At 47.3% G+C, this 12,411-nt stretch overlaps 2 protein-coding genes across 5 annotated transcripts in view; both read left to right on the forward strand.

Annotated features, from left to right (window-relative positions):
• LOC122366048 (core histone macro-H2A.1-like) overlaps positions 1-9,835 on the forward strand; it is a 31,773-nt gene extending 21,938 nt beyond the window's left edge. The window contains exons 1-10 of one of the 3 annotated variants that reach the window (XM_043337814.1): positions 145-557; positions 1,552-1,758; positions 2,114-2,220; positions 2,486-2,570; positions 2,960-3,064; positions 3,403-3,476; positions 3,872-4,052; positions 4,466-4,531; positions 5,192-5,300; positions 5,726-9,835. In XM_043337814.1, coding sequence (XP_043193749.1) covers positions 1,581-1,758; positions 2,114-2,220; positions 2,486-2,570; positions 2,960-3,064; positions 3,403-3,476; positions 3,872-4,052; positions 4,466-4,531; positions 5,192-5,300; positions 5,726-5,888 — 1,068 coding nt within the window. In that variant the 5' untranslated portion in view covers positions 145-557; positions 1,552-1,580 and the 3' untranslated portion in view covers positions 5,889-9,835. Of the gene's footprint in view, positions 1-144; positions 558-1,551; positions 1,759-2,113; positions 2,221-2,485; positions 2,571-2,959; positions 3,065-3,400; positions 3,477-3,871; positions 4,053-4,465; positions 4,532-5,191; positions 5,301-5,725 lie in introns of those variants that run through there. The other 2 variants (XM_043337815.1, XR_006253826.1) reach the window with 2 other exon arrangements.
• A 1,896-nt stretch (positions 9,836-11,731) lies between these two features.
• LOC122366037 overlaps positions 11,732-12,411 on the forward strand; it is a 101,911-nt gene continuing 101,231 nt past the window's right edge. For both annotated transcript variants that reach the window (XM_043337793.1, XM_043337795.1), the window contains exon 1: positions 11,732-11,855. The gene's annotated coding sequence lies outside the window, so the exon portion shown is untranslated. The remainder of the gene's footprint in view (positions 11,856-12,411) is intronic.

Genomic DNA, 12,411 nt, shown 5'->3' on the forward strand with positions numbered 1-12,411 from the left:
ACCCGATGTAACGGTTTTTGTTGTAGATTATGAGGTGAGAAGGCTGTTAAACATTTTTCAAAGCATTTGATTGTTGAAATTTTTATTTGTTCTGTAAGCTCCATAGACGTCATTTATTATAGGTTGCGCATAAAAGAAAATATTATGCTTGGGAGGTGCGTTTTGACCATGTGACATTGCAAGCTTTTTTCACCAAAAAATTTGCCTTTAAATTGCATACATTCTGCTGCAAAACAGATCTTGTAATTTTTGAAACATTTTTCACAAAAAAATCTCCTCATAATGTAAAATCATCATCAACTTCTTACGTGAGCAGCTGCCCGCATAACAGCATGGAACACTGCTTTTGTGGTTACGGTTATAAAGATGACCCGCCCCCCTCCCCGAGGCGACAAGTGACCCGACGGACCCGACCCCTCGATTCGATCTCCCCTCCCCGGCCCCGCCAGGCCCCCTTCCTCGTCCGCCAGCTCTGCGGCACGTCGGCACTCGTTGTTCGCCCGGGTCGCGCCAACGCAATCTCCAGGGGATTTTGTAAGAAAGGAGGTAGCTGGTAGGTAAGTAAAGTGTGAGGGAACCGTGAAGAACCGGCCTTCCTCAGTGACCGTTAAATCAAAAGTGTTGCTTGCTTTCTCTTATGAATAACGAATGATGATGCAGTTTTCTTTGGTGTTTCAGTTTGTGTTGCAGTAACAGCACTTGAACCAGTTGAGTAATATCAGGATGCACCACATGACATTGCAAGGAGATCATATTTATCTTGGCAAGGTTTCCGCAATCTGCAAAAATTAATTTCATTTTCAACTGCTAACTAGGCCATGTATGTCTGAGTTTGACTTGCCATCCTTTAATCCTGATTTCAGAGGGAATGTCCAAGTGCCCCTAGCCCCACCAAGACGCAAAAATTGCACTTGTCTGACCCTGCCCCCTCGTGTAGACTCAACCACTGACCAGCTAATTTAGCTATTGTGATAACTTCATGGGATGAAAGTAAGCAGGGATCAGCTTAAATTATAGGCTAAAGCATCATTTTGTAATGCCTGTAAAATAATTGCACTCAAGTGTTGTGCAAAAATGGAAGCTCATTTACCTTCAGTTTTGCATGTTTCTGTAGTTTGCTCCAGAATTTCATCTAGATAATCCATTGCAGACATAAATCTGAGGCTCATCTTCTGATCTTCTGCTTGAGATCTTCTGCCTTCAGGTTAGAGTATGTCAGGACACCCTTTTTCTCCCCTGCCACCACCAGTTACAGTTCCTGTTCTCCTGTGCATCTAGATCAGATCATTCACTCTTTTCCTTGTAAAGATGTGTAGGTAAATACAGACTTGGTAAGTTCCCACTACCAACCAGAATACTTGATGCAGCATCCCAGAGCACATTACACAAGCTAGACCACTGGACTCGCCTCCCTAGTTACAAAATAAAATATTAATTGACTCTCTCTCTCTCTCTCTCTCTCTCTCTCTCTCTCTCTCTCTCTCTCTCTCTCTCTCTCTCTCTCTCTCTCTCTCCCTCTTTCTTACCCTCCCCTTCTCTCCCCATTTACAGACTGCCTCGCTCACCAAACCCCACCAGCCATGAGTACCAGCCGCACGGGAAAGAAGCGTCGGCGCCCGGCGTCGCGCTCCGCCCGCGCGGGACTTCAGTTTCCCGTGGGTCGTATTCATCGGTATATGAAGAGCAGCGAGATGCGACTACGACGGGTGGCCGTGGGAGCTCCCATCTACACTGCGGCAGTCATGGAATATCTCAGCGGTAGGTTATGGAAGGAAGGGTGGGGACTGGGGGTGCTACACTGGAGATATGTCATATTGTCATAGGGTGCCTCAGGTGTTGGTCTTGGGGACCTTATAAAGGTCTTTGGGAGAGATCCATGCCTTCAGTAAGAATCAATAGCGATAGTTAACAAGAGAGACAGGGGAACGGGGATCGCCTCAGCTGAGAAGTTTGGTAATTTCAGGCATCGAAGTGTCATTTTTGTATCTTCCTCGGGCCAATGACAATGTTTCGTTTTAAAAAGCGGTGGCTCGTATCCCGCCCATGCCTCATCCCCCTCGCTATATTTCCTCGTCCTCACACCATTAACCAGGCACAATCTCTCTGTCCCCAGCCGAACTTTTGGAGCTGGCCGGTAATGCTGCCCGGGACAACAAGAAGAGCCGGATCACACCGCGACATCTACTGCTGGCCATTGCCAATGACGAGGAGCTTCACACGGTGGGTCACGACTAAAACTGAGCAGGGTAGGATGTCACAAACGACTAAAAATTATACGCAGCATAAGTGGCATAAGTGACAAAAGTTGCACTTGGAACGTGAGAAAAAAAAAACACGGAAAACTGGATACGATAGATGGAAAAACGGAAAACTACTGTAGGTGAAAAAACGACAAAAGACTACACAGTGCAGTGTACGTGGACGATGGACATGGTATGCTACAATGTTAATGATATATTTTATTTAACATCATGTTTTGTTTCAGTTCTTGCGTGGCGTTACGATACCTCAGGGAGGTGTACTGCCCCGGGTCCATCCCCTTCTTCTGATGAAGAAGGGAGACCCGAATGGTTAGTATATCGAATAAATCTCTGTCAGATGAAGGAATTTCAGAGGGCAGTTTGATCAGATGACTGGCGATTTCAGAATGACGTTGATTGATTTGTAGCTAGAGTACCAGATTTTCATCAGTCGCCGTTTTCTTGCTTTTCTTGCTTACTTCTGAATCTAATCTCTGATGCTAGTCTACATGCACAGGCCTTTGTTGAATTCAGCTCGGTTATCACACCATCAACGAGGTACTAACCCATGAAACGATCAAGCAAAATAAGAGAGGCATTTTCATCACGCAAATGCGTCATTTTTCCTTACGTAATGACCTTGACCCTGTGCGATGACCCTTTCTTCCTATCTTGGCCCTTGTTTACTGACCTTGACCTCTGACCTCTGACCTACACAGCGTCATCGACGACAGCGGTGCCCCCGCAGTATTCGGCGTCCTCAGTGGTGACCCCGGCGCAGAAAAAGGTCGGCGTGGTGGCGCCCACACCGCGACCCAAAAAAGGTCAGTCGGTGAAGTCAGCTAGTGTGGGAGAGGGTAGAGGCTGGGAAGGGTATTTAATTGGTGTATTGGTGGCGTTGGTGGGAGAGGAAGGGAGGGAGGGAGGGAGAGGGGGAGAGTAATTAGGAGAGAGAAAGAGACGTGTTGTTTCAGGCTTGCTAAGTACTCTGCAGGGACTGAAGTGATATTTAAACTGAAATCGCTATCGTAGAGGATTTCTGGGCAGGGTTAAATTTATCTATAAAAAGATTTAATATGTAGGCATGCTTACTTTGCGTGGAGGTCGGATATTTCGTAGTTATGTTCAATCCTGATTCATTTCTCTCCATGTCATTACGCAGCTTCTGGAAAAGGAGCAAAGGCCAACGCCAGTCTGAATCCGCTGTACAAGAAGAAGCTCTTCCTTGGACAAACGGTATGCACATCAAACACGGGCTATTTTGGCGGTTTAACTACCGAAACTACCGTGCTGTTACTTGCAAAGTATGCAAACATCTTGAGTTCACATGTCTGTCTATTCCTCAGGTCTTCTTGTGCGAATATCTTCGATATTTTTCTTCTTTTTTTTCTTTTCTTTTGGCTTATGTTTTCATAATAAAAGTAACCTGCATTTAGATCTTTACAAATAGTTATTGCTTGATTTGAAATGCTACGATAACCTGGTTCCGTAACGTATTCTTTAGTTGTATATTTTAACGTCTTTATAGTTAATGTTGCGGAAACGTTTCATTCTACCTTTCATCGTCAATAGATAGTGTTGCCCTACAAGACCACCGTTGATCGTGCCTGACCCCTCCCTCCCCCCGTCAGCTACACGTGGTCCAGGGGGACATCGCCGCGGCCAATGTGCAGGCGGTGGTCCACCCGACCGGTTCCAAGTTCCCCCTGGCGGGTCAGGTGGGGGCTGCTCTGGAGGCCGCCGAGGGGTTCCAGCTGAAGAAGGCGCTGGATGAGCTGATGAAGAATCATGGCCCGCTGGCGCCCTGTGGAGGTGAGAGGGGGAGGAGAGAGAGAGAGAGAGAGAGAGAGGGGGGGAGTAGCAGAGGAGGTAGGAGGGATAGAGCTGGTTGGGCGAAAGGTGTGCAGGTTCTCTGTCAGGGAAAATGCTAGGTTAATTCATAAATTTACATTTGCAAGGGAATGGATAGCATAGCTGTAACTGACTTTATTTATCAGGCTATTTTTCATTTAAATCCAGGCTAGGTTAGACTGAGAGGCACGAACTAAGACATGCACCTTTTTCATGTCATTGATCATAATGTTGCCTGCACCATCGTTCATGTGATGCCATTGTTCATCATGTACAGGTGCAAGGAATTGCATTTGAATTCCCTGCCGTTTCGACAGTCAATAACCCTGTTCCTTCTAGCGTTGTCTGATCACGTGACTGTGCCTATGTTACAGCCACGCTGTCTCCGACCAGTCACGTGCCCGCCGACTGGATCATACACGTGAACGGGCCCACACACTGTGAGTTGAGGGACATCAGGGATCAGGCCCCGGCACCCGCGGGAGCATTGCTGTTTTCACGCATATCTTGATCTCATGTAACGTTAATTAAAGTGATTCCACTATCATAATAAACAGCGGCATCGATGTGACCTGTAAAAGTTTGTTTGCTTATTTTCACTTACCTCGCTTTTCACCTGGAGACTACCCTGTCGGCACATACCACTGCTTTGGTTTTTGTTTGTTTTGTTTGTTTTGTTGGGTTTGGTTCTTTCGGTCTGACGAGACCATTTCAGAGCCGGGAGGATGATATGAATTAGGGGGAGACATTGGTCTGGGTGGGCACACTGTAGACATGTCGGGACTGAGCCCATCACGAGGACAGACAGACCACCCAGCCCCCTGACACTCGCCACACCCGGCTTCGAGCCTGCTCCTGGGACGGAGCTTCCCGCATGGGATAAAGTTGTTCGTCCAGCCTGGAAAGGGGTTCAGGCGTGGAGGAGAAAATTTGATTATCCTGAGGATGGAAACGACGGACGGGTGTTACCACTACCTTCGCGACGGGACGAGATTGCTCGTCGGTAAGTCTTTTGACCGAGCTGGCCTCTCGGCTATCCTTGTTAGCTGACCTCAAGTGAGATAAAGCCGCGTTTTCACGCTCTCCGGTCCCCCCTTCAGCGGATACGAACGTGGAGGACAAGCTGGCCAAGTCTGTAAAGAACTGTCTGGCGGTGGCAGACCAGAAGAACTTGGCCTCGATCGCGCTGCCATCTATCGGCAGTGGCAGGTAAGATGGAGTAGAGAGCGCTAGTAGGCTTGGGAAAAGTGACGACCAAGTGATGAACTCGGGTGCTGTCATTGTCCCAGTTCCCAGTTACTATATGACGAGGTTTAATCCGCCTTGCAGCCAAAAGTTTCTGCCAATCCTCAGTGAATATGAACTTTTCTGTTTTACATAAATAAAAACAATTCTAGTAGCAAATATTTGCTGGTGTCTGTGTAGGATACGTTCAGCAACCGTTAACATCGGTAAGACGCCCTACTACTTATTTATTGGTAGCATACTATCTACGGTAACAACACAACACTATCGCAACACATATGCAATATCGGAGATGCACGCTTTCAAATACCGAAACAAATGATTACTGCACCATCCACTCAAAATACCGCTCGTCTATGATGTAACCCACCATCTATTTCATCCTACAGAGGAGGTCTGGAGAAGTCGGACGCCGCGCGTATCATCCTGAAGGCCATTCACGACTACTTCGTGAACGTCATGGCCTCCTCCCTGAAGGACGTCTACTTCGTGCTCTATGACGACGAGAGTGTCCGAGTCTACAAGGACGAGCTGGCTAAGCTGGATGCCTAGTGGAAGACGTTGTGGGATGATGTGATGTGAAGGAGGTGGGAAGACATGCTGAAGAGCTTGGTGACAAGTGGGACGTAGCAGCAGCTGGTTGAGATTGAACATGTTTGAAGGGATTGGTGAGGAAGAGATGGCAATGTGGGTCAGTAAGCAGTAAGATTTGATGAATGAGTTAACTGTTCGAGGAGATTACTAAGACGATAGGGCGTACAGCTAGGTGATAATCACTGTAGGTAAAGGATCGCCCCGCTGAAATATTTACGCTAAAGCAGATGCAAGGCTTGCGGGCGGTTACAAATGTGATACCGATGAAGGAAAATCTCGGGGTTTCTTGTAACATGAAAAAATGTTGCCTTTACTCAGTCATTCGTCAACGCATTGGTCTTTCTTGCGTTGAAAAGGCTACGTTATGGTTTGTTACTGTTGGAATGACATTCTACGTATAGACAAGATATGCTCCGTAAAATAATTATTTTTTTGTAGTCACAGTGTTACACGTTTCGTTGATACCTCTCGTTAGTCTTGGCTGTCTTATCTTTTCATTTTTTTTTTTGCTGATTCAAATTACCGATTCAAACTGAAAAGCTAGAATATCGAATAATTTCGGGGCGGCGTCTCGACAGGCCAGGGGTGGTTGAAGCTTGTGCGGTAGAGCTTGCTGTCAATGAAGAGCCAGCTGCGGGAGCTATGTTTGCTGTGTTGGTGCACTGCCTTAGCCTATAGCCTCGTGTTCGGTAATGTAGGACTGTAACGCTCTGTTGGTATCGAAATATCGCTTCGAAAAGTCAGAAGATTACTTGTGATATTTATAATGCTGTATTTATAAGTTTCTGTGCCTTCCGTTTATTTGTTCATCAGCCTGGGCCACGTTTTCAGTTTAATATGTCGCGACTTTCTCAGAGGTATGGCGAAAATTTGCGCCACGAGGGCAGAACGATAGCCTTTTGGACTGTCAATGTTGATGGACCGTTGAGCCAGCGAATTGCTCATGATCCTTGTTCTGTTGATTATGTTTGTGGTAACGATCAGAGGCACAGATAACAGTAAGAGGCCGAAAACAGAACCGAATATTTCGTGCCCAGACTTCGATATCTTCTCACACAGGCAAAAAAAAGATTTATGTGAATGAAACTTATAAAGAAGCAATCTAGCCGTGCTCGTGTTTATTGCTGCATTTTTGCATAATGGCAACTTATTTTACTAAACGTTGCTGGTTACACTTTCCTCGCCGTGGTGAGGGAACGTATGCCACTGATTTATTTTAATGATTTCCCACTCTCATCCACAAAAAGTACTTGTACATGGGAGTTTGATCTTTTTATTTACATGCTAATCGACACCAGTCCTGTCACAACGAACCATCCCAACGTCACAATTCAAACCAACGTCACAAAACGTCACTTCGCTTCGCCTGCCCTCCCATTTTCATCAGCGACCTTACTTCCCCGCCTTACGTCTTCTTGACCCTGCTGAGCTTTGGCCTCTTGTCGCTCCTCGATCGGGTTGCACCTGGGGTGCAATCCGATTGCCGCTGGGGTGTCTGCTTCCTGACTTTCGATGGACAGCACTGTCTTGAGTGTCTGCCTCACTTATCAGTTACCATGTTTCCACACTTTCCAGCAAATAGATTGAAAACCGTCGCATACATCTCTGGAAGGAGGCTCCTAAGGACGTCGTGGCTATCATTGCAAACGACTTCCGATCAGTTCGACATCCCGGTTTACGACTATCTTCGCCCCTTCTTGGTTGATCGCAGACCAGCAGCTGGTTCCTGTTAGCTTCCGTCTTCGGCAGTTGCCTCCAAATATGGCAGATCCTCACGATGAGGTCGATGTCTTCCTCGTCTTTCTCCAGTCGTACCTCCAGTGGCGTATCCCCAAGATAGATAAGCAGGCTGGCGGAGGCACCGTACTTGTTACGCCTGGTGGCCGAGCGTGCCAAGGCGCCAGAGCTGTGTCCCAGGGAGGCCTTGGCGCTGTCATCCAGTTCCTCCATTTCAGTGAATTTCGCCACCGCGGCCACTGGCTCCTGGATGACAAGAGCACCATCCTGCTGTCACTCCTGCTGTGATGCTGATGGTGCCATTCGGGCGGAGGCGTCGGCGGGGCTGAAACGTGACTAGTGACCACCATCTGAGGCCCTAGTTCGACTTCGGAGTACCGCCTCATTCTCCAGGAACTGTCGGACACTCGACCAGTTGTAGTTGCCACCTGATAGCTGACATTGTCATTCGTGAAGAACGCATCGGTCTGGTCCTTCATAACCTGCTTCTGGTGTGAGTGGCATGCGGATGCCATGGCTAGTTTCGCTGGCCGCTCGTGCACAGGGGGCATCGCGTAATCCACGCTGGTCAATACTGACAGGACTGCGCCGCTCTTGAGCCGACGGCGCTGTCTCTGCATGCCGGTGCGAAATGACCGATCATCTTCGAAATCTTCCTTTCTGAAATGCAGCTCACACATGCAGCGGAATAGTCCTGATTTCACTCAGCCCGGTCACGGTGACCCATGGCGCCAACCCACTGAGCCCGTAGAGATGTTTCGGTGAGAAAAGCGAATAGGTGGCATGTGAGACATCTCCTGTTTTAATCTTTTGTCCCTCTTGGTTCGTTGGGTTGTAGCCAGAACGGCAGTTTTTTTACCGCTCATTCCCCTCATTCATTGTTGATGTACCTATACGTATGTAAGGCTTTGCTCCACGCTTTGTTTTTAAAAGAAAACACCACGCATTGTGCCCTCTAAATAATCAAATTAAAAGTGAAATACTTTAATTTTTTAAGCAAATGAAAGTAACATTGGTAGCTTCGATTTTAAATGTAAACGACAAAACACAAAAATGACGATTTCTTGCAATACACAGCACACAAATTATCCACCCAGCAGCACGCGAGAATCCCATTTTGGCGCCGTCGCATAAAAACATTCGGCCTCTTACTGCAACTGCCAATATTCTGTTTCCAATCCAGTACTACTGTTATCTGTGTCAGAGGACATCTGTTGCAAAGATGCCATTTATTCTTTCGTCACTTTAGATGAACAGACTGACAGAAGTTGTCGGTCTTGATTTTTCTCTTTCAATCGCGAGTTGTGTGTGTATAGGTTTGTTTGTGTGTTGTTTGTGGTACACAGTTTTGGTGGATGTATATTGACACCATTGGGCTTGTTGGGTGGCACCTTAGCACAACGACTGCGCTGTCGAATTATTTCTTTGCTTGTTCGTTTGTTACGCAGTGTGAGATTCTATGGTGTGTTTGTGTGTCGTTTGCTGTGTGTGAAATAGGTCCACCTGTGCCCTGTGGTTTGCTTATGCGGGATAATGAACGAGATGTTTCAAACGACGCTAAATGGTGAATAACCCTGTAAAACACCTCAGCTTTCAGCAAAATCATCGCATCCCAATTATATTACCCTTTGGAAGCGCCCGTGCCTATTGGAAAAGTTTCGTGAAGTGAATGTTTATGTTACGAGCATCAAACATTAAATTTTGTTTCTTCAAATAGTGATCACGTGTGATAACAAAACCTAGTCCCTGCAGAAAAAAAGATTATGCTTGAGATTGCAGTGTTGGCGCACCAAATATGTATTCGAGATGAAAATATTGGTTTGATCAATGCCTCTGTTTTTTACTAACTAGCCTGTTCGATTTTATTATAGTGCGTTTGGTATTGATTGAACACGAAAGAGGTTTGATTTTGTTCAGTTTGTATCCTGTGTAGCTCAACTATTAACCAATTTCAGTGTCGAAAATGTCATATGTCTTGTTAATGGTGATCATTTTATGTGTTGAGATGTTCATATTTACTCGTAACATAAGGTGCAATCTTCAGTTTGTTAATTACGCAATATCTAACCGGTTATGTAGCATATGATTTGTCACTTATGCACTCGTTTCCCGAATAGAGCTTTTGGGCACGTTATATTGGGTATTAATACAAATATACCATTGATATATTTTTGAATTTATTTCGGTGAAGATTTTGGAAGAGCGTTTGGCCTCCGAATATGTACGTTATGTATGCGTCGATCTCTTGGACTTGGTTGTCTTTATGTGACTGAGGGTTGTCGATTGTGCGCCATCCACATTGCTATCTTGTTCGATTCAGGCAGTCATGAGTATTTTCATAGATTGTTCAAAGCTGTCTCGAACAATGGAATGTTTATGAACAGAAGGCGCAGTGAACGGCTGATGGAAATGGTTTACTCAGACCGAGCATAGCGCGAAGGAACGGAGAGATGCAAGCCATAAGGCAAGCTTAAACACCCGTTAGAAACGAGGTGTGTTTGAATGGAAAATCAAAACCAGTCTGCAGTCATTCAATAGCATACGAGACGGTTACAAGTTACAACCCAAAAATGTACCGCTGACACGAACATTTGCCATGCAGCGCACCCCCGGTGGTTTCTCAGGTTAGTTGTCAAAACTGCCGCTAGATGACACTACGGTACAGCGCCTGCGTGTAGACTGTACCGCCGTACACGCTCCCGCGTATGGCTGGTATAGCCGATAGCGGCTCCGTCTGTATGTCTGTATATCTATGGGCTCCGTAGTCCGTGCACTGATCAAGGAACGACTCCGCGCCCTCATATACATCTTGGGATATTTTGATAGATAGGTAGATAATAGATAGCGAGATATTTTGTGCCCTCTCCCTAGTTTTTTTTTATCAGATGCGAACTGTTACATATCCTGGTCGGTGGTGTGATCACTCAGTCACGTTGAGTGACCGATTGGTTTGACACTTTCGCTGATTTAAGGGTGACAAAATGCGTCGAAGTACAACTGAGTACCTATTGATCAGATCTTTTTAAACGAGAAAACTCTGACGCCCAGGAGTAATTCTCCCAGCACTGTCGGTGCTAGGTCCCGTATGTAACCTCGAAAACAATAGATATTGTAGAAACGATGAGAGAATGACGGTCAATCTCTTTTTTTCTCGGAACAGGTCCGTCCTTCCGCTTGCTTTTCTGAATGGTTTGAACAATTGTCTAGAGACTGTGAATTGAATTACCACATTTGGCCTTATAATGAGCTTAGATAGATACCGATATTGACCAGCATACTAAGTACGACAGTGCGAGCCGCGAGGCCAGGGGCGCGGGAACTACTTTCCGACTGGGGGGGGGGGGGCACACCATAATAGAGATTAACCTAGGGTACCCCCAAATCTAGTTTTCTTACCGGTTTTAGGCCACTTATTTTTCACCCCTCGGCTTTTTCAACAAAAAAAGAAAACATTTGCAAAAAAAGTGTGGTATTCCGTCTCAAAGCTGTGGGGGCACTGCCCCACAGCCCCAGAGTTGGGGGGCAAGCTGCCCCCACTGCCCCCCGGCTCCCGCGCCTATGTGCGAGGCTCTTTGAGTCCAGCGTGGGCCGTGAGATGTCTACCAGGGGACCCTTGGAAGCCGCGGAGGGCGGTGTAGGTACTGGTGCATTCAGAAGCGCTGGTGTAAGAATCGCAAATGCTGCTGGGGCCTTCAGAGGCTGACAGCTCCCTCGAGACCTCGAAGGATTCTATTGTCCTTTCTAGCCTGTGCAGTGTGCAGTGTGCAGGGCCTTACCGAGTCCCCTGGGACTCAGGGTCCATGGGTCTGTGAGGTGTCGGTCCCTGAATCCAATGCTGTCGTTAAGTATTTTGGCACATGCGCTTTGGCCACGGCAGTACGCCTCCCACCCCCAGAAAGCTCCCATCCCGCGTGCCCGCCCGCCCCTACAACTCGACCCGTCCCCTGTCCGCTCCGTCGAAAGCTTCGGCCTTTCCGGCCACCCGACTTGGCCTGCCACCTAGCGGGCAGTCAGTCAACTAGCCAGACGCCGGCCGGCGCGCCGCTGCGCCGCACAGCGCGCGCTCATTCAAGAGGCGCGCGCGGAGTGTGTTGGGGTTCGCGGGGTCGCCGCGCGAGCAACAAGGACCAGGATAGATCACCGAAGGACCGGAGGCCACAGCGAGGTCACAGGAGGTCACGACTGATGGTGAGTAGCCTAGGGAGGGCGTTGTTGAGTGAGCTTTGCTTGTGGTTGGTCGGGTGCGTTTCTATGTGGTCACGTAAGGGGCGTTTGTTTTGTCATTTTATTTTGTAAGCATGATTGGCATCTGGCATCTTATACCGTTAAATTTTGTGCAGTTGGTTGACTCACTTGTGGCATCAATGCCAGGAAAGTAGAGATTCAGATTGGCGTTGGATCTTGCAATTCACGAACCGTCGTAATCGAATCGCGCTGCAGCGTGCATCAAGAAGCGCGTTTCCAAACGCGTACTTTCCGTTGGGTTTTCCGATGCTGGTGGCTACAGGGGAATTCCTCTCACTCCGTCGAACGATTGCACGATTCTGCATGAGTTGCATATTGCAAATACTCGATCGATTGAGCTTCGATTCGGTGAAATCTTGGGAAAGCTCGCCGATCAGTCTCCGTAGGCACTGAGGTCGCGATGTTTTTGAGTTGCTACTTGCTTTATTGATCGATCAGTGAGATTGGTGGATTGTTAGCACGGTTTGTAGATTATCGTTGGATTGGCTACTCATTTGTA

Source organism: Amphibalanus amphitrite, unplaced genomic scaffold (genome assembly GCF_019059575.1).
Source record: "Amphibalanus amphitrite isolate SeventyFive unplaced genomic scaffold, NRLGWU_Aamphi_draft 000780F_arrow, whole genome shotgun sequence".
NCBI lineage: Eukaryota > Metazoa > Arthropoda > Thecostraca > Balanomorpha > Balanidae > Amphibalanus > Amphibalanus amphitrite.